The sequence below is a fragment of the Zootoca vivipara genome, chromosome 1 (assembly GCF_965207765.1).
Source record: "Zootoca vivipara chromosome 1, rZooViv2.hap1.1, whole genome shotgun sequence".
In the NCBI taxonomy this organism is placed as follows: Eukaryota; Metazoa; Chordata; class Lepidosauria; order Squamata; family Lacertidae; genus Zootoca; species Zootoca vivipara.
This window is the reverse complement of record NC_142582.1, coordinates 1,913,073-1,933,623: the sequence shown is the minus strand read 5'-3', so window position 1 is coordinate 1,933,623 and position 20,551 is coordinate 1,913,073. Positions and strand designations below refer to the sequence as shown.

The 20,551-nt window shown below is 45.4% G+C and overlaps 1 protein-coding gene across 19 annotated transcripts in view; it reads left to right on the top strand.

The window, feature by feature from the left end:
- Window positions 1-20,551, top strand: part of MLPH (melanophilin) — an 81,126-nt gene that overhangs the window by 2,341 nt on the left and 58,234 nt on the right. For 18 of the 19 annotated variants that reach the window (XM_088663689.1, XM_088663802.1, XM_088663603.1 and 15 more), the window contains one exon: window positions 11,982-12,112. In XM_088663689.1, coding sequence (XP_088519815.1) covers window positions 12,000-12,112 — 113 coding nt within the window. In that variant the 5' untranslated portion in view covers window positions 11,982-11,999. Of the gene's footprint in view, window positions 1-11,162; window positions 11,182-11,981; window positions 12,113-20,551 lie in introns of those variants that run through there. The other variant, XM_088663183.1, reaches the window with a different exon arrangement.

Sequence of the window (20,551 nt, the reverse complement as noted above, 5' to 3'; positions counted from 1 at the left end):
CTAGCAACATTCTAGTATTCTGGAATTTCAACAGACTTTCCCACTAAGTCTTATTTTTGTTCTTTAAGGAGGCCTGGCATAGCGGTTGAGTCCCCTTTGGATGCGCTGTTCTGTTGGAGGGATTCGGTCTCACACCAGCATGTTTAGGAAAGTGATGTTGTAGACAGTGAGGGATAATGGTTAATGGAAAGTGATATAATCTCCACACAGGCAATAATCAGATTGCCTGGAAATGGCCTAAGAGACAGAGCGACAAATCAAGAGGTTCCTGTTCAGATATCAGCTCTGCCACCTTTTCTAAGCCCCAGGGCCTTCATAACACGGCGGTGATATGGACCTACCTTACATGATTGGTGTAAGAATGAAGTACTTTGAATGCTCTAAAGCACTGTATAAAAGTGAAGTAGTATTATTCGCTATCTTCCATGCTTAAGCAAGTGACAAAATGACTGACTTGACCAGGTTTCCAAATATGGGGTGCATTAACTTGTGGAGCTTATAGTGGTAGGGAGAAATTGCAACGCCTGCTTCCCTTCTGGTGCCCTCCAACTTTTCTCATTATTTTGCTTCCAATACCTTGAGTGGCTGAGATTGGTATGATTATTCATTTGAATCACGGGGGAGAGAGAACTTAGATTTATGGGTGGCATTGGCAGCAGTGATCTGGAGTCTCCAGTCTTCTCTAGGTTGACCTTTGCAGCTCTATTGCAGGACGGAGGCCTTCCACCTGTGTACTTGAGTGTACTTGAGTGTACTTGAGTGTACCCCCCCCAACTGACCCTCGCTGGGCTGGTTCCTCTGTGAGTGGAACGGGGGACATAAGCAGAACCATCTTCTCCCATCAGCGCAGCACCCGGAAGGAGAAAAGACACATTTTCTGAAGCCATGTTTGAGACCCTTCTCTCTCCACCTCCCTTCTCTTTTAAAGTTCATCACTTTATATCATGTTTCAGGATCCATTTGTCCCTTGCAGTTTCTTTTGACTAGTATAATTGTTCTTTAGAATTCTGTAGAAAACTCTTGTTAAGTCAGTAAGCAACAAGGCATAAATATTAGACCAAGTCTGCAGAATGTAGGAAGCAATACTTTCTCTTATGTGTGGCTGTGAGATCACCGATGGTGGGGTGGGGAGGTTAAGCATGGGGTGTTCACTCTATTTTGCCTTTGTCAGACCCCGCCTGGAGTCCTGTGTCCAGCTCTGGGCACCACAACTGAAGGAGGATATTGACAAGCTGGAAAGTTTTCAGAGAAAGGAGGCAATACCAGGAGAATCCATCCTGGATTATTTAAACTAAAAGGCTAAAACAAGTCTATCTAAGCTTCTCTTTAAATTGCAAAGGGATGACACTCTGCTCACGGGAGGGAGGAAGGATAATATCTAATAAATATATCCTCTCTGAGCATCTAATTCACATCCCAACATAGGTTATGGGCCCAGATTAGATTATTTTTGAAGTATTTTGGTGAATGCACCTGAATTCTCTTCAGAAAGAAGAGAGGTCTAAAGCAGAACTCTTTCTTTTGTTTCTGGGTGAGCATATGGTGACTCCCTTGCCTCCACTGTGAAGAGAGATAGAATGATAGAATCATAGAGTTGGAAGAGACCACAAGGGCCACCCAGTCCAACCCCCTGCCAAGCAGGAAACACCATCAAAGCATTCCTGACAGATTGCTGTCAAGCCTCTGCTTAAAGACCTCCAAAGAAGAAGACTCCACCACACTCCTTGGCAGCAAATTCCACTGTCAAACAGCTCTTACTGTCAGGAAGTTCTTCCTAATATTTAGGTGGAATCTTCTTTCTTGTAGTTTGAATCCATTGCTCCGTGTCTGCTTCTCTGGAGCAGCAGAAAACAACCTTTCACCCTCTTCTCTATGACATCCTTTTATATATTTGAACATGGCTATCATATCACCCCTTAACCTTCTCTTCTCCAGGCTACACATACCCAGCTCCCTAAGCCGTTCCTCATAAGGCATTGTTTCCAGGCCTTTGACCATTTTGGTTGCCCTCCTCTGGACATGTTCCAGCTTGTCAGTATCCTTCTTCAATTGTGGTGCCCAGAACTGGACACAGTACTCCAGGTGAGGTCTGACCAGAGCAGAATACAGTGGTACTATTGCTTCCCTTGATCTAGATGCTATACTCCTATTGATGCAGCCCAGAATTGCACTGGCTTTTTTAGCTGCTGCATCACACTGTTGACTCCTATCAAGTTTGTGGTCTACCAAGACTCCTAGATCCTTTTCACATGTACTGCTCTAAAGCCCGGTGTCACCCATCCTGTATTTGTGCCTTTCATATTTTTTTTGCCATAGTGTAGTATTTTACATTTCTCCCTGCTAAAATTCATCTTGTTTGCTTTGGCCCAGGTGTCTAATCTGTTAAGGTCATTTTGAAGTGTGATCCTGTCCTCTGGGGTATTAGCCACCCTTCCCAATTTGCTGTCATCTGCAAACTTGATCAGGATGCCCTCAAGCCCATCATCCAAGTCATTGATAAAGATGTTGAATAGGACTGGGCCCAAGACAGAACCCTGTGTCACCCCACTAGTCACTTCTCTCCAGGATGAAGAGGAGCCCTTTGGGTTCGGTCAGCCAGCCAGTTACAAATCCACTGAATGGTAGCATTGTCTAGCCCACATTTTACCAGCTTCTTTACAAGAATATCATGGGACATCTTGTCAAAGGCCTTGCTGAAATCAAGAGAGGCTATACCCACAGCATTCCCTTCATCTACCAGGCATGTAATTCTGTCAAAAATGAGATCAGATTAGTCTGACATGACTTATTTTTCAGAAACCCATGCTGACTTTTAGTGATCACAGCATTCCTTTCTAGGTTCTCACAGACCGTTTGCTTAATGATTTGCTCTAGAATATTTCCTGGTATTGATGTCAGGCTGACTGGGCGGTAATAGTTTGGGTCTTCCCTTTCCCCCTTTTTGAAAATAGGGACAACATTTGCCCTTCTCCAGTCTGCTGGGACTTCGCCTGTTCTCCAGGAATTCTCAAAGATTACTGCCAGTGGTTCTGAAATCACCTCTGCCAGTTCTTTTAATACTCTTGGATGTAGTTCATCTGGCCCTGGAGACTTGAATACATCTAAACTAGCCAAGTATTCTTGTACTACCTCCTTACTTGTTCTGGGCTATGTTCCTCCTGCTGAATCATTTGTTCCATATTCTTCAGGTTGGGCATTGTTTTCTTTTTTGGAGAAGACTGAGGCAAAGAAGGCATTGAGGAGTTCTGCCCTTTCTCTGTCCCCTGTCTTTTCAGTCCTTGACATTTGGATGATCATCTTCAGCACTTGGTAGATTCCTACCTTCAGGACCACTGTCTCCCTCCCCCACATAAGTCAGTTTAAAGCCCTCCTGATGAGGTTTTTGAGTTTCATGGCAAAAACATTCCTCCCAACCCTTGTGAGGTGCAGCCCATCACTTGCCAGAAGTCCATCTTCAAGAAACTGCAGACCAGGATCTAAGAATCCAAACCGTTCCTTCTTGCACCATTTGCGAAGCCAGTTGTTCACTGCCCCTATTTTTCCTTCTCTCCCTGTGCTACGTCGTTCAACTGGAAGGACAGATGAGATGACAATTTGTGCATTTAATTGCTTTAACTTCCTGTCCAGAGCCCCATAATCACTTTTGATCTTCTGAAGTCTATGGCTTGCAGTGTAATTGGTTCCCACATGGACCAAAAGGAAGGGGTATTTTTCAGTGGGTTTTATGATTCCTTGCAGCTGTTCTGTTACATCTTGGATCTTGGCCCCAGGGAGACAGCACACCTCTCGAGACATCTTGTCAGGCCCACAGATCACTGCTTCTGTAGCCCTCAGTAGGGAATCCCCTATCACCACTACATGCTACCAAGTGGTCAGGATTCTTCCATGTGTTGTCCCCACTTCCCTCACAGAGCAGTAGCTAGATAGTGAAGATTTTTTATCTTACATTTTTTAATCTTAAATTTATCTTAAATTTTCCATTGGAGACTTTGTTCTGGTTTTGGATTTGTCACATTGTCCTCCAATTTTTGAGTTTTGGACATTTCCCCCATTTTTGAGATGGCCAGTGAGGTTTACTTCAGTGATGCAAGCCTCAAGACGCCCAGATTAACATCCTTACTCAATGGGGAAGTGTCTGATGTTAATAGCAAAGAAATACTAGGTGGGATAAAAAGTCAAAGGTCTACAGGCAATAACAAAGAATCTAGAGCTCCAATCAATGGATGAGAACGGCAGAATAAACAAGCAAGAGCCACAACTTTAAGCGGCATTTCAGATGCCCAGATTGTGCATTTTAAGGAGACTGATACTGCAGTCCAGATACTTGAGGGTCTGGAACTTTCATATGGATTTGGAAGGAAAAGATTCCATAAAAAATGGATGTGAGATTTGCTGAAGCTCAGGTTGAATTCTAAGGCAGATTGTCCCAAACATGTGATTGAGATCTTAACGGTTCTCAAGAAACTAGAACTGTCAGGGTACCCAATGTAGGAAGAGCAGTTGTTGTTGTTTAGTCGTTTAGTCGTGTCCGACTCTTCGTGACCCCATGGACCATAGCACGCCAGGCACTCCTGTCTTGCACTGCCTCCCGCAGTTTGGTCAAACTCATGTTCGTAGCTTCGAGAACACTGTCCAACCATCTTGTCCTCTGTCGTCCCCTTCTCCTAGTGCCCTCAATCTTTCCCAACATCAGGGTCTTTTCCAAGGATTCTTCTCTTCTCATGAGGTGGCCAAAGTATTGGAGCCTCAGCTTCACGATCCGTCCTTCCAGGGAGCACTCAGGGCTGATTTCCTTAAGAATGGATAGGTTTGATCTTCTTGCAGTCCATGGGACTCTCAAGAGTCTCCTCCAGCACCATAATTCAAAAGCATCAATTCTTCGGCGATCAGCCTTCTTTATGGTCCAACTCTCACTTCCATACATCACTACTGGGAAAACCATAGCTTTAACTATACGGACCTTTGTCGGCAAGGTGATGTCTCTGCTTTTTAAGATGCTGTCTAGGTTTGTCATTGCTTTTCTCCCAAGAAGCAGGCGTCTTTTAATTTCGTGACTGCTGTCACCATCTGCAGTGATCAAGGAGCCCAAGAAAGTAAAATCTCTCACTGCCTCCATTTCTTCCCCTTCTATTTGCCAGGAGGTGATGGGACCAGTGGCCATGATCTTGGTTTTTTTGATGTTGAGCTTCAGACCATATTTTGCGCTCTCCTCTTTCACCCTCATTAAAAGGTTCTTTAATTCCTCCTCGCTTTCTGCCATCAAGGTTGTGTCATCTGCATATCTGAGGTTGTTGATATTTCTTCCAGCAATCTTAATTCCGGCTTGGGATTCATCTAGTCCAGCCTTTCGCATGATGAATTCTGCATATAAGTTAAATAAGCAGGGAGACAATATACAACCTTGTCGTACTCCTTTCCCAATTTTGAACCAATCAGTTGTTCCATATCCAGTTCTAACTGTAGCTTCTTGTCCCACATAGAGATTTCTCAGGAGACAGATGAGGTGATCAGGCACTCCCATTTCTTTAAGAACTTGCCATAGTTTGCTGTGGTCGACACAGTCAAAGGCTTTTGCATAGTCAATGAAGCAGAAGTAGACGTTTTTCTGGAAGTAGAAGGAAGAGCAGAATATCTGCTATTTCCTAGGGTCACTAGGACCCAAATTTGAGACTTTTGCAACTCTAATGGATGGGAAAGAGGACTTGACTTGACTTTCAAAAGATTAATTGCCTGTTTAAGAGAGGAATGTGTACAAAGGGGAGAAGAGTCTCCAATCAGGGGTGCAAAAGCCAATGATTCTAGTTATGTTTCTAAATGTCAAATGAGACTGGAGGTGGGGGAAAAGATAAATTTTGACAATGGGGCAGATTTGTCAGGCGTGCGCAGGAACAGCTTGAAGGCTTTACACAGAGAGGAAGCCCCGCATGGGTTTCCCTGCATGTAACGTAAGAGGTACCGGTAGGGAGCCAGCTCAGATAGAGATAAATACATTGGGGGAGGGGAGGACAAAAGAGCACCAAAGTCTGCCCCTAAGGGCTCTGGGACCACCCTCCCTAAAATATATACTTGTCTTCAATGTATTGTTACCACTGTTATTCTATAGTACAAATCCTTTTGAAATTAAACACTATCTCTAAAATAAAAACGGCAGAAGTAATCAGTAGCATAGATATCGAAGGAAAGGCGAGAGAATAGTCCCTAATAGATACAAGTCCCTAATAGTTACAGGTAGGTAGCCGTGTTGGTCTGACGCAGTCAAAACAAAATAAAAAAATCCTTCCAGTAGCACCTTAGAGACCAACTAAGTTTGTCATAGGTATGAGCTTTCGTGTGCATGCACACTTCTTCAGATACAAAAGCTCATACCTATGACAAACTTAGTTGGTCTCTAAGGTGCTACTGGAAGGATTTTTTTATTTTGTTTTAAGTCCCTAATAGATACACAAGCACACAGAAGTAAACTCCCCAGCCTTGGGGAGAGGGGTAGGAATGTACAGTTTGCTGTACTTAGCCTTGAGATGGGAGACTGAAAGGGCTTAAAAAATAATAGTCTTGTGTCTAGGAATATTTTTCTGCAAAAGCATCACTGGTTGTCATTGTGGGGTCCTGCCTTCATGCAGGGGAGACGGGTGTGTGCGTGAGTCCTCCTCCGCCTCCTCAACGAGGGGCTGCTGCCACTCTGGGAAGGAGGGGGAAGGGGGCTGGGAGCCTCCCTCTTCCCTTCTGCCCCAGGACGAGCTGAGCGGAAACCAAGGGACCGCCCCGCCCCTTTCCCCAGTGTGGGCACAACCGTGTCATGGTAACACTTTGGCTCTGGAGCCAGAGCCTCACCAGAAACCAGAAACCAGAGCCAGAAACCAGAGCCAGAGCCAGAAACCAGAACCTCACCGTGATCCCACACGGACTGCGCATTTGTGGGCGGATGGGAGGGGCATACCAAGTGTCACCCCCCCCCAGGGTGGCACCTGGGGCGACCTGCCCCCAATGCCCCCTTGCTACGCCCCTGCATTTGTCCGGAGAAAGTTAAGGGGAGTGCAGCCCTGCTCGTTCTCCTAGATCTCTCTGCTGCTTTTTAAACTGTTGGTGCCTCAGGAAGGTGTGGATGGGGGGGGGCACTGTACTAAAGGGCTCCTGGGAGGCACCTGGGAATTCTCCTGGGGTGTTCCACAGGGCTCCATCTTGGCCCCCATGCTAGGTAACACCCAAAGGAAGCCTCTGGGAGCTGTCATTAGGAGATTTGGAGTGAAGTGTTGTCAAAATGCTGGTGACAACCAGCTCCATCTCTCTGTTCAGACTGAATCAGGAGAGGCAACTGAGGTTTTAGACCACTGCTCGGAGGTGATGAGGGGCTGGATGTGGGCCAGTAAATTGAGGCTGAATCCTGGAGAGACAGAGGTATCCCAACTCCTCATGTCTCTGAGGTGTGGAGGCGGCCTATCCTGGACAGGTTAGTACTCTCCTGGAAAGGAGGCTCAGTTGGCCTTGATAGCTTGGAGTGCCTTCTTTGGGCTCCATCTGGTTCGCTAGTTATAGCCCCCTTTCGACAGAGATTACTTGGCCACTGTACTCCCTGCTCTGGTAACTTCCAGATGGGATTATTAGAAGGTGCTCTATGTGATGTTGCTCTTGAAGATGACTTGGAAACTTTGGTTCATCCAAAATGCATTGAGCAGGCCAAACTGGGGTGGGATAAGGAGAGAGGGAAAGTTCACTGTGGGTGATGTTCTTGGATATTTATACAGGAAACTGAATATAAGGTGACTGAGCAGCAGCCACCTCTCTTACAGGGTGACGTACCAGAGTGTATGTTGCACAGCCTCTCTTTAAGCAGAAAGCACAGTGGTATCCAATATACAGGCCTTCCCTTTGCTTAACAACCATCATAACAGAAGTCCTTTTGCTAGGTTAACATAAATATAATCTGATCTTGATTACATTACTTCTGCAAATAAGTTGTGTGCTGGCTTGTTCACTGGAGAAACAAATGGCAGGAAATCAGCCGACAGTCATGCTGAATTCATTTTACCTCTCACACTAGGGAACAGTCTTATACTTACTGCTGTTGGCTGAGTGATCCAGTTGTGCGGCCCTGTAAGATCCCACTAATGGACTCTAAATCTTATAACCAGGTCATCTTGTCTATGTAAAAATGTACAGTGTTTAAATACTTCAGATGCCCAGTGTTGTGTGAGAAATGCATCGTCTAAGTGTGACTTGCACAAATAACATTCATTGGCAAGTAAAGCAATAGACCGCTGACCAGTATCAATTAGGAGCAGGGATTGCAGCCGAGTGGGGCCACCAAAGGTCGGGGGGGGGGCGCTTTGGCTTCCTGCATTGCCAATGGATGACGTTGGCTCCTCCATCAGCCGCTAGGGCTGTTGTGTCCCCCCACAATTTTTGAGTTTAAACTGGCTTATCAGGGCAAAGCAAGCAGGCAGTTTCACAAGGGTGGATCTGACCGCTGCCTGACTTCAGTTAGGTCCACCAGCTGACCAAAAACACAGGCTGTGCTGGTACTCTGTGGATCATCTAGTCCAACCCCCTACAATACAGGAATTTCAGCCAAAGCATCCATGACAGATGGCCATCCATCTTCTGCTTCAAAACCTCCAATGAAGGAGAATCCACCACCTCCCAGGCTTTTCCACTGTCAAACAGCCCTTACTGTGAGATGTTTAGTCAGAATCTTGAAGCCATTGGTTAAGGTCCTTCTTTCCAGAGCAGGAGAAAACAAGCTTGCTTCATCTTCCATGTGACAGCTCTTCAGATATTTGAAGGTGGCTATCATATCTCCTCTCAATCTCCTCTTTTCCAGGCTAAACATGCCCAGCTCCTTCAAGCTTTCCTCATAAGGCTTGGTTTCCAGACCCTTAATCATCTTGATTGCCCTCCTGTGCACAAGTTACAACTTGTCAACAGCCTTCTTAAATTGGGGGTGCCCATAATTGGATGCACTATTCCAGGTGTGGTCTGACCAAGGCAGAATAGATCACTACTATGACGTCCCTTGATCAGGACACCCGATTTCTGTTGATGCAGCCTAGAATAGCATTCACTTTCTTCTTCTTTTTCTTTTTTGCTGCTGCTGCTGCTGCATCAAACTGTTGACTCATGTCAAGGTTGTGATCCAACAAGACTCCTAGATCCTTTCCACATGTTCTGCTAGTAAGCCAGATGTTCCCCATCTTATATTTGTGAAGCTGGTTCTTCCTGCCTTAAGTGCAGAACCTTACATTTGTCCCTATTGAATTTCATTTTGTAAGCTTGGGCCCAGGTATACAATCACTTAAGGTCTTCTGAATTCTGATTTTGTCTTCTGCAGCATTAGCTACCCCTCCCAGTTTTGTGTCATCTGCAAAATGGAGATGAGCTTCCCCTCAATTCCTCCATCAAAGACATTTATAAAGACGTTGAACAATGGTCCCAGGGCAGAACCCTGTGATAGTATCCTGTGGCACCCCACTTGTCACTTTTTTCCAGGATGATGAGAAACCATTAAGGAGTACTCTTTGGGGTTGATCAATTAACCAGCTGCAAATCCACCGAACAGTTACCTCATTTAACCCACATTTTACCAACTTCCTCGCAAGAATATCATGGGGGATGTCAAAAGCCTGACTGAAATCAAGATGCACTATGTCCACAGCATTCCCCTGATCCACCAAGCTTGTGACTCCATAAAAAAAAAAGACAAGAGATTTGTCGTGCATGACTTGTTTTTGAGAAACCCCTGCTGGATCTTAGTAATCACAGCATCCTTTTCTAAGTGCTCACAGTATTAAATTATCTGTTCTAGAACCTTTCCTGGTATTGATGTCAAGCTGACTGCTCAGTAGTTGGCTGGGTCTTTCTTTCCCCCACTTTTTGAAGATGGGGACAACATTTGCCTGCCTCCAGTCTGCAGGGACGTGTCACCTGTTCTTCAAGATTTTTCAAAGGTCATAGGCTCCGAAATTACCGTATTTTTCCGTCTATAAGACAGAATGAGATGCCTCCTATTTTGGGGGACTCAGATTTTTGGGGACTCAGATTTAAGAAAATGGGGGGTGTGGCACAGAGTATAAGATGCCCCCTAATTTTTAACATTATATTTTTTGGGACCTAGTCTTATACACGGAAAAATATGGCACATCTGCAAGTTCCAGTCATACCCTTGGATGCAGCTCATCAGGCCCTGGTGATTTGAATTCATTTAAAGTATCTAGGTGTTCCCTTACTACCTCTTCTCCAATCTTGGGCTGCAGCTTCCTCCTTGCATCATTTATTCTGTTATCACCAGGTTGGGCATCACTTTCTTTTTGGATGAAGAAGGAAGCAAAGTAGGTGTTGAGCACTTCTGCCTTCCGTCTGTCAACCAATAGCGTTTCTCCATCTTCTCCACACAGAGGACCTACCATCTGCTTGTTCTTCCTCTTGCTTCGAATATAGTGGAAGAAACCTTTATTATTATTATTATTATTATTATTATTATTATTATTATTATTAACCTCTCTTGCAAGCCTGAGCTCATTCTGGGCTTTAGCCAGCCTGACTTTCCTGCTGCAACTGTTGGTGTCTACACCTCCTTTGTGATTTCCCCTTTCTTCCACTTCTTATACATGTCCGTCTTAAAACTCAGCTCATCTGGAATCCCCTTATGCAGCCTCACCGGTTTCTTTACATGCCTCCCATTTTTCTTTCTTGTTGGAATTGTCTGCATTTGACTTGGGTCACTTTATCTGCTTTCCCAGAGTTTAAATGGGCCTTTTTCGTTGTTTGTTATCTTGATGCAGTTATAAATTTAATTCAGGCTCATAATGAAGCAATCTTCTGTTTCCATATACTGAAATGACCTGACATGTATGGTCAGATAAAGGCCCTGTTGTTCATTTTGCCCTTGGAAATGAGAGCAGCTCGTCAGGAGTGCCTCTGCCTGAATCCGTGCTGAGCAAAGTTGGCCTGCGAGTGTGGGATCAGCAGACTTTCTTGGCAGACCTTTCTGTCTCTTCACTGGCAACCTCCACAAGTTCAGTTTACCGGACAACTTCCTGGAGAAGAAGCAGCTGATCCAGTTTTTTTTACTTCTGGAAAGAAATCTACCCAATTTTAAGTCTGTCCTGTGTATTATTGCCAGTTCCTTCAATTCTGTGTCATTAGGCCTGATCCAGTGTGCGTTCCTTGTTTGACAACTGTGCAAAGGTAGGGGATTTCTGGCTGCCTGTCATGCATTTCAGGGCGACGGGAATGCATTTCTCCATTTCTCATGATGGCTGCAAATTGTCTTTTGACAAAGTCCACCATGAACTTCTTGCAGAGAAGCTGGTAAAATGTGGGTTGGATGAGGTAATTATTAGGTGGATTTGTAGCTGGTTGACTGACCAAACCCAAAGAGTACTCATTCATGGTTCCTCGTCATCCTGGGGAAAAGTGACAAGTGGGGTGCTGCAGGACTCTGTTGTTGTTCAAAGTCTTAGATGAAGGAATTGAGGGGAAGCTCATCTCCAATTTGCAGAGGACACAAAACTGGGAGGGGTAGCTAATGCTGCAGAAGACAAAATCAGAATTCAAAAGACCTTAACTGGTTGTGTACCTGGGCCCAAGCTTACCAAATGAATTTCAAGAGGGACAAATGTAAGGTTCTGCATGTAGGCAGGAAGAACCAGGCGCACAAAAATAGGATGGCGGACACCTGGCTTGCTAGCAGTACATGTGAAAAGGCTCTAGGGGTCTTGATGCAGCAGCAAAAAAGGTGAATGTTATTTTAGGCTGCATCAACAGGAGTATAGTGTCCAGATCAAGGGAAGTCATAGTCCCACTCTATTCTGTCTTGATCAGACCACACCTGGAGTCCTGTGTCCAGTTCTGGGCATCACAATTTAAGAAGGTGGTGGTGGTAGTCTTATTTAATTTATTTATTTTAATTAAACAAATATCATTGGAGAATAATGAGTTCTAACCCATTTGACACAGTTTACCCGACTTTTGTTCTTGATTTTTAGGTGCTCTGTTTTCTAAAGATGGGAAGGCGGAAACTGGATCTTTCCAAACTGACAGATGAAGAGGCTGAGCATGTTTGGGAAGTTGTTCAGAGGGACTTCGATCTGCGAAAAAAAGAGGAAGAGCGTTTAGAGTAAGTGGCTAAAACACGAGAATAGGAGCTTTGATGATTCTTCAAAAGGAGAGCTGTGGGAGGCCTTTAGCATTTGTCATTTTCAAGCTGTTTTCCACATTTGGGGGGGGGCTACAAAAATGGCTATGGGATAATATAGATAATGTCGTCACAGAATTGGTTAATATTTGTAATGACACAGTTTAATTTAAATTTAAAACTTCCAAAATTTAAATAGGAAAATTCTTTTACCACTTACCGGTACTAGCTGCTGCATACTAAATCTAATGGAACAGAAAAAGCAGACTTAAATGCATGAGATTCAGGAAAAGACAGGCATTTAGTGAATGACTGGAAAAACATGTACTTTTGTATTTTGCTTGGTCCATAGATTTATCTTGTAGACTTCTCTAGGAGTCGGTTGGTTGGAAAATGCAGCTTATACAAAAATGCTCTTTCCATCTTCTCAAAGGTCTCAGTTATATGCTTCTGAAAGTACATGTTACAATTTATACGCAGTTCTGGCTCTATCAGTTTCAAGCTCAGCCTTGATCTGTGATGCACTGTGATGCAGTGGCATTCCTACCCCAGCTGGTACCGGGGGCGGCGCCTGCGTGGCGCCCCGTGCGGCATCCCACACATGCACAGTCCGCACAGGGTGGCTCGCAAGAGGCACCCTGCTTTGCCCAACTCAGGGAGGGAGGGAGGGGAGAGTGAGACAGTGGCCCGTCACCTCCCCAGCCCAGCGAGCTCTGCCTCCGTGTGCAGCCCCGCCCTGCCCTGCTGGCCACTGTTGAGTGGCGGATGGCAGCCAGCAGCAGCGGGGCAGCCTCTCCGCGTGGCGGCCGCCGTCGTTGGAGGTGCGGAGGGGCCAGGGAGCCCGCCCCCCCCCTGTTGTGGCACCCTTGCTGTGATGTCACTTTGGCGCAGCACATTCTGACCTACCCTCATAGCTCCCAGAATGCCAATTTTGAATTTTTAAAAGAAATATCTGTGTTTCCAGCCCTTGATGTTTGGGAGATCTATTTAAGAGCCAGGCAGGAAGTGCTTGACAAAGCATCAGGAACAAGTTTAGGAAGAGTCCTTTCCACGTGGCAGTGAAGCATTTCTCTTTTATCCATGGTGCTGTTAAATTATGATCATCAATTGCTTTTTTAATAATTCCCTGGAAGAGTTCGGGATGCTCAAAGTACGTGGCACTTTCCCTTTCTCTTCAGAAGAACTCTGTGAGGTTGGTTAGGTTGAGAGACAGCTAACTGCTAGTAGTTTTTCCTCAGGTGTCCAATACTGCCCTGGGATGGATGGAAGAAACATGGCCATGGCATTGTTTTGCAGTATAATTTGAAGTACAGAAGTGTATAGTATTTTTCTAGGCACAGAAGAATTGTGAATGCACAGGTGTAAAATGGAACCTTTAAGGAGTATATTTAAGAAGAGCCAGTGTGGTGTAGTGGTTAAGAGCGGGGGACTCATAATCTGGTGAACCGGGTTTGATTCCCTGCTCCTCCGCATGCAGCTGCTGGGTGACCTTGGGCTAGTCACACTTCTCTGAAGTCTCTCAGCCCCATTCACCTCACAGAGTGTTTGTTGTGGGGGAGGAAGGGAAAGGAGAATGTTACCCGCTTTGAAACTCCTTAGGGTAGTGATAAAGTGGGATATCAAATCCAAACTCCTCCTCTTCTTCTATCACAGCACTATAGAAACAATATTCTGGCAGTGGGGAGAACAGCTTAGCTGCGCATAAAATTCCCCAACAGTGACTTTTGAATGCTAGAAGGGAATGAAGAGTCAGAATAGTTATTTTTCTTTCATTCTTAATCCTTACAACAGGAGTCAGGGCAGAAGGGGGAGAGGCAGGAGAATTGGAGTGGCTTCGTCAGGGTTTCCAGTCCTCTTTAGAATAATTTAGTTTGATGGTGTTTTTACCAGAGAGGACAAGCTGCCATACTGCAAAATTAAAAATAAATCAATTATACAGTTTGGAGTGCCTGGACCCTGCCTTGAAGAACAGAGACGAGGATGTGAAAGAGTTGCTATGTTTCTTGGGAAGAGAAGGAAAGATTAATTCACTCCTCTTAAAGGAATTATTTACTTTGAGGGAAGAAGCAGGAAGTGAGTCATCAGATGGATGGCTTCTTTAATGCGTGCACTGACAATCATGGCTTTACAGTATCCATAATGAGAAAAAGAAAAAGAGAAACTTTCCTATGTCCATGTACTATGAGTGGTCCAGGAGGAAATGCATTTTTGGACCATTATAAGCCTCCTGGGCTTTTGTCAATGTGCTATAACCCTTTGCCTGAAGAGAATTCATTTTATTCATTCCAGATTCATTCTCTCAACCTAGATTTCCCAGGAAGGCAGTACAAATTGTATTCAAATAGCAATAGATCTGTTCTTGCAATCTGGAGAGTTTTTGATCCCAATAAAATCCCCCAACCTCCTTTACTTCTACTGTCTTTGTAAGTCTTACATCCAGTGTTTTGGGCAATCCCCCCCCCTCCATTGCATCCTCTTCGTACTCCCAAGATGAGATCTTTTGAGTGGTTTGCAACTAATTATACACTAGCCCTGGGGGGGGGGGAACCCACTCAGTGACCTGCTGCGATTAAAAATAAATCAGTTATACAGTTTGGAGTGTCTGGACCTTGCCTTGAAGAACTCTTTGTATGAGTTTCAGTTGGTGCAGCTCAAGGATGTGGAAAAGGTGCTTGGCCAGGATTGTGTGGCCACTTGTGTGTTTCATGGCTTATACTACCCAGCAAGGAGGTGACAGGGGGTGGGCCAAGGAAATGACTATTGCCTTGTTACAAGAGGGGGTGGTCGCAGGCTACCTAACAGGCCACTGGGTGTGACCGTTCCTGAAAAGAGCTTTCCATGGATCTTAAAGATCCAGCTCATGACAGACCACTTTCAAATGTTCCCTCTTGATCGAGCTTCTTAAACAGGCAATCTGCAGCCAGGCCCAGGTGCTCCAGGATCAGTGATTTGCTGGGTCCAGTTCAATGTGGGTTGAGGCTCAGTTTAGGCACTACAATTGTCTTGGTTGGCCTGTATGATTATCCTTGTCAGGATAGAGACGGGGAGAGTGTAACACTGTTGATGCCTGATCTTTAATGGCTTTTGATACCCTAAATCAGGCACCCCCAAACTTCGGCCCTCCAGATGTTTTGGATTACAGTTCCCATCTTCCCCTACCACTGATCCTGTTAGCTAGGGATCATGGGAGTTGTAGGCCAAAACATCTGGAGGGCCGCAGTTTGGGGGTGCCTGCCCTAACTGATGGTATCCATCTGGAGTGACTGTCTAAGTTGAGGTGGGCAGCAGTGTTTGCAATACAGATGACATGCAACTCTATTTCTCTTTTTCTATTTCTATGGGAGTGGTGATGCATTGATTGCTTGGCTGCTCTAAAAGACAGGATAAAGGTAAAGGTAAAGGGACCCCTGACCATTAGGTCCAGTCGTGACCGACTCTGGGGTTGCGCGCTCATCTCGCATTATTGGCCGAGGGAGCCGGCGTATAGCTTCCAGGTCATGTGGCCAGCATGACAAAGCTGCTTCTGGCAGGATAAGGGCTATTTAACTAAAATTCAATCCAGACGTGGCAGAGACACTGTTAGTAGGTGACTGCTGTCCCCAGATAAGTAGTGTTCACCTAGTCCTGGATGGGGTTCCTCTCTGCTGACGGCTCATGCTACTAGTTTGTGGGTACTCTTGGACCCCTTGTTGTCATGTGGCCTCCATGGTTTGGGGTGCCTTCTAGCAGGTTCTGTAGATCTTTTAGCATCTGTAGATCTTTTAGCAATGTTTAATTATTTTATTTCATTTTTCTGTTGTAAGCCGCCCAGAGTGGATGGGGAAACCCAGCCAGATGGGCGGGGTATAAATAATAAATTATTATTATTATTATTATTATTATTATTATTATTATTATTATCTCATCACTGCTTTGGGGGGTTGATCATTTTAATGGTGATCAGGCTTACCCTTGTAGGGGGAAGTGAGGTTCCAAATACTGTATAATCACTTTCAGGGTTTTAGTGGCTAATTGTTTTGCACCTTGCAGTAAGCCATAGGGGCAGCATAGCTGCCAAGTTTTCCCTTTTCTCGCGAGGAAGCCTATTCAGCATAAGGGAAAATCCCTTTTAAAAAGGGATAACTTGGCAGCTATGAGGGGCATACAAGTGAGCAAAGGCTCAGCATGAAAGAGCACCATGCTGGTGCATGTTGCTAAACTCACACCAACCCGACTCCTCTCTTCACCAACAGGAGAGGAAAGAAACCTCACAGCACCAGCTTGGCATTGCATGCGGACGAGTGCTTGTGGTTTGATTGTCTCCAAACAAGCCATGAGAGGAGGTAAAGGTTTGTTATTGGCTTCCTCTTGCGGTTTGTCTGGAAAGAAACAAATGTGATGCTTGTTCCCCTGTGGTGCTACAATGGGGTGGAAATGAAGTCATACTTTGTAACTACAGCATAGTTTCCTGTGCCGTATGACTTGTCTCTTGTCTCTTTCGCCTTCCACTGTTGTTTGTATCTGATCCCTACAGCAGCCTCTACTTTGCTATGCTGCCCATGGTCCTGATGCTTTGGAATTCAGCCTACCAATTGTGTTCTAATTTGCTGATGATTTGATGACCTATTTGGTCCAGCTAAGCCCTAGTGCTAAGAGTTTTCTGACCCTAATTCTGCAAAGACTCAGGGACATTTCATGCATTCATTCTCAGTTAAATATTCTCCAGACAGAGAAAAGGTACTATGGGGATTGAAATGTGTATTATCACTGAGTGGGGATTTCTGCTATTGCCACAGTACCCAAAGATGGCTGCAGAGTGGCTGAGCCTAAAGTTGCCTGTGGATAGTTAGGTGGTTAGAATTGTTGCATGAACCACTTAGTTCACAAGGGTTCTTCTGCATGTGAGAAGCCAATGCCTCCTGCAGTTGCATGGGGATAAGTTTGCATGAGCCATCACTTGTGCAGATAGACCATTACACTCATAGAGTGTAGTGGCGTTTGCGGACAGGCCAGAAAAAAATCTGGGAGGGGGTGGGCCAAGTGTAAGCTGAGTCACGGGGCGTGCCTTGAGTTTGATTGACAGGCACATCTAATTAATGATTGCGTCGCTTTCGTTTTCCCCAGTCTTTTGAATAGCTGCCGAATTCCCCGCCCACCCAACCTGACTTTAGGCTTTAGTCGACGCTGCTTGCCCGACTAGCGGGGGTCGCCTGTATTCAGGGGTCCAGTAGGAATTTTCCCACTTGGCTGATTGGCTGTTGCCATTTGGTTTTCGCCTACTGTCAAGCAATCTGTCACAACTTGTTAGGTTGGCCGTTAGGCTTTGGTTAAATGGTATTGGAGGGGCATGGCTAAATGCCTACCCCCCATTATTTGCTCCTCATAGAAGTATTCCATTAAAGGAATCCTGGGGCTCAGGGACTCTAGTCCATCATCCGGCCATAAGCAAGGATGGTGTGTCCATTACAGAGCCGAGCCTTAGGGAACACTCCTTGCGGGAAGGAGAGTATAGTGAAATCGTACCTCCAATCCCTTGGGGTGTTTACTTGACTTACCAACCACTAGGTAAGTCGGAGCTGGTCCTGACCCAAATGGTCAGATGGAATTGGTCCTGCCCAACGGGCAGATGGTATGGTCCTGACCCAATGGTCAGATGGAAATGGTCCTGTCCCTTAGGGTGGACAGATGGATTAACCAAAGCCTAAGCCAACACTCAGAATTAAATTGTATTTTAAATAAAGTTGTGGCCAAAAATAATGCCCAAAAACCAAACCATAATTATTGTGTCCGTTGTGAGTTATTGGGATTTCTTGGGGCCTTGACACGCGAACACCACTGCTCTTCTTGTAGTTTGGGGAACTGGGAAAACTGTTGCAAAGCTTTACACACACACACACACACACACACACACACACACACACACACACACGTGATTGGAGGGCTGCACCTGGGTGCAGGGATGGGAATCTGTGAGCTGGCTTGCCTCTAAGTATGTCTAGTAAAAGTTGTTCCTTAACAAGTTCTAGAACTGAAAGCAAAGATATTCAGATTGTAAATCTGACTCCAGCAGCAGTGAAAGAATAGAGAACAGCTTTGGAATCTAGAACTGGGCTTGCATGTTGATGAGCTTGATTTAGTGTGATGAGGATTGATCTCTGTGTGTTTTTTTCCTGACCACTGACTCTGAAAACACTGAGTCCAGCTCCCCCAAAGTCTGCCCCTTACGATTTGTAATTCACACAATGCCAAGGCTTGGAACACATAGTTGGGATAAAACATTTACAGCACGTCCATGAATGCTTTTAAAGGACTTGTATCAATGAAGTGCTGATAAGATAGCTAATATTCTACCTTGCAAAAACAAAGATGAATTTATTACCATGGTTGTTTGGCATTGTTGCTCAGTTTCCAGAGTGATAATGACGTTTAGGTTGTACAGTATACATTTTTGAGGCAGCAAACTAGTTTCAAACCTTCATGTAAAATACGATACGAAGGGAGCAGTTGTGCCTGCTTATTCATGGGTCTACCACACGTTAGGTTTAAAGAGGTAGGAGTGATTTTTTACATCAACGGGGATGTGAAGGTGAGGGTTAGGCAGCTAGGTCCCCATGCTTTGCCTATGCAAATACTCTTCGCCCCCAGCTCAGCTCACCTCTGGTATAGGAAGAAAATTACCTGAAACGATGGAGAACAGAGTCTGGATGGGAGTGAGGTAGGAGCCCAGATCTTCTCACCTGCTCTCAGTTTGGTGTACAAAGTAGAGCCCCATCTCAGCTTCATACTTGAATGAGAAGTGTCTGCTCTCATCCCACTCAGCTTGGCTTTTGGGACTGTGCGTAACACGCACAAGGCATTTTCCGGTGACAAAAATGATGGATTCATTTAAAACCACTAGGTTAAATTTACTTGGAGTTTATGAATAAGCAGATATGTACAGTGGTAGCTTTTGGAAGGAAATCTGTTACATTTTTGGAAAATCCAAGTTTATAAACACACAACGCATAAGCATCACTTCTTGTATCCCTGATCACAAAAGGCCTGCTTCATTGAAGGGTTGGATAGGAATTTCCAAGGCGGGGAGCTTGTCACACCCTTGCCGTCCCTCTTTGACGTGTTGAGCAGTACCAACAAGGCTGCCCCTTAAGCACTAAAGCGAGTGCCACTCCCATCTTCATCGCATCTTCCGCTTATCTGAGTGGGTGTGGGGTAGGGAATCATGTGTGGGACTAGGAACAGAGTGAGCAAGGCTCAAATCCCCACTTAGCCCTTTTGCTGGCAGGGTGTTTTTGGACCAGGCACCATCTCTCAGCCCCATCTGTTGAGGGTGTGGTCAGTGTGGTCCAGTGGCTGGAGTGTTGGACCTGGGTTCAGATCCTCACTGGGCCAGGAAGAATGACTCTGGGTGACCTTGGGGCAGCCACTATCTGTCAACCTACCTCACAGGGTTGTGGTGGGGATTAAATGAGGAAGAGAACCATGGACCCCACCTGGAGCTCCTTGGAAGAAAAGAGGGCAGGATTTAAGTGCAATAAACACATGAAGACATGAAGACATAAATGAATGGAGAGAGAGGACTGTGCACACCACTCTCAGCTAAGAGGAAGGGCAGAAGAAAAACAAAGTTTCCCATTCAATGCAATGGGATGTTAAAGTGGCTCTGTTTGGCTTCGCAATGGTGTGGGTTGGTATCTGCTAACCTCATGTTCTCCAGATGCTTGGGACTGTCACTCCCATCAGCTCCAGCCAGCACATCTGGAGGGCACCACATTGGCAAAGGCAGATTTTTGTGTTGAGAAGGCTCTTTGCAGACTTTGCTCTGCCTGCTCTTCCACCTCTTCTCATATGCCTTTTGGACATTTTGCTATTGTGACAAGAGAGAAAACTGCTGTCCCGTTAGCACTCCTCTGCCCTGTCTTCTGCCACCTGCTGTTGCCACACAACTTGGCCTGCCTTTGGGTTCTCTGGTGGTGCCCTCAAGCTCTCTATCCCTTTTGGCCTGGGGGCATCCTTGGGCCCTTCCTCGCTTGATTTTGCCAGCTATAGAGGTGTGGAGGGTGGCACCCTGGGTTTGAGTCACCACTCTTGCACATCTCCCCTGTCCTGTCCTGGATTCTTCTCATCTAGGCAAATGCCCAGTGGTGGCATAGGCTCAATGGCTGGGCTAATCTCATGGACCAAACCAGAACCCCAAACTGTCAAGTCTTCTTAATGCGTCACTTAAGCATTCATGTATACAGAAAAGTTTGTTTTCCGCAAGTCCTAGCTAAGATCAGTATCTTTTTGTCTGTTTCTTTGGAGGTTTCTGTAGCTGGTCACGCTCCCAGCCATATCCTAAAATAGGAATAGAAAACATTTTGAAAAGGTGTGTGTCAGTTAATGTACCACAAGAGCATTGGTAATTACTCTTTAGGTGAAAAATTTCCAGCCCTGCCTACATGC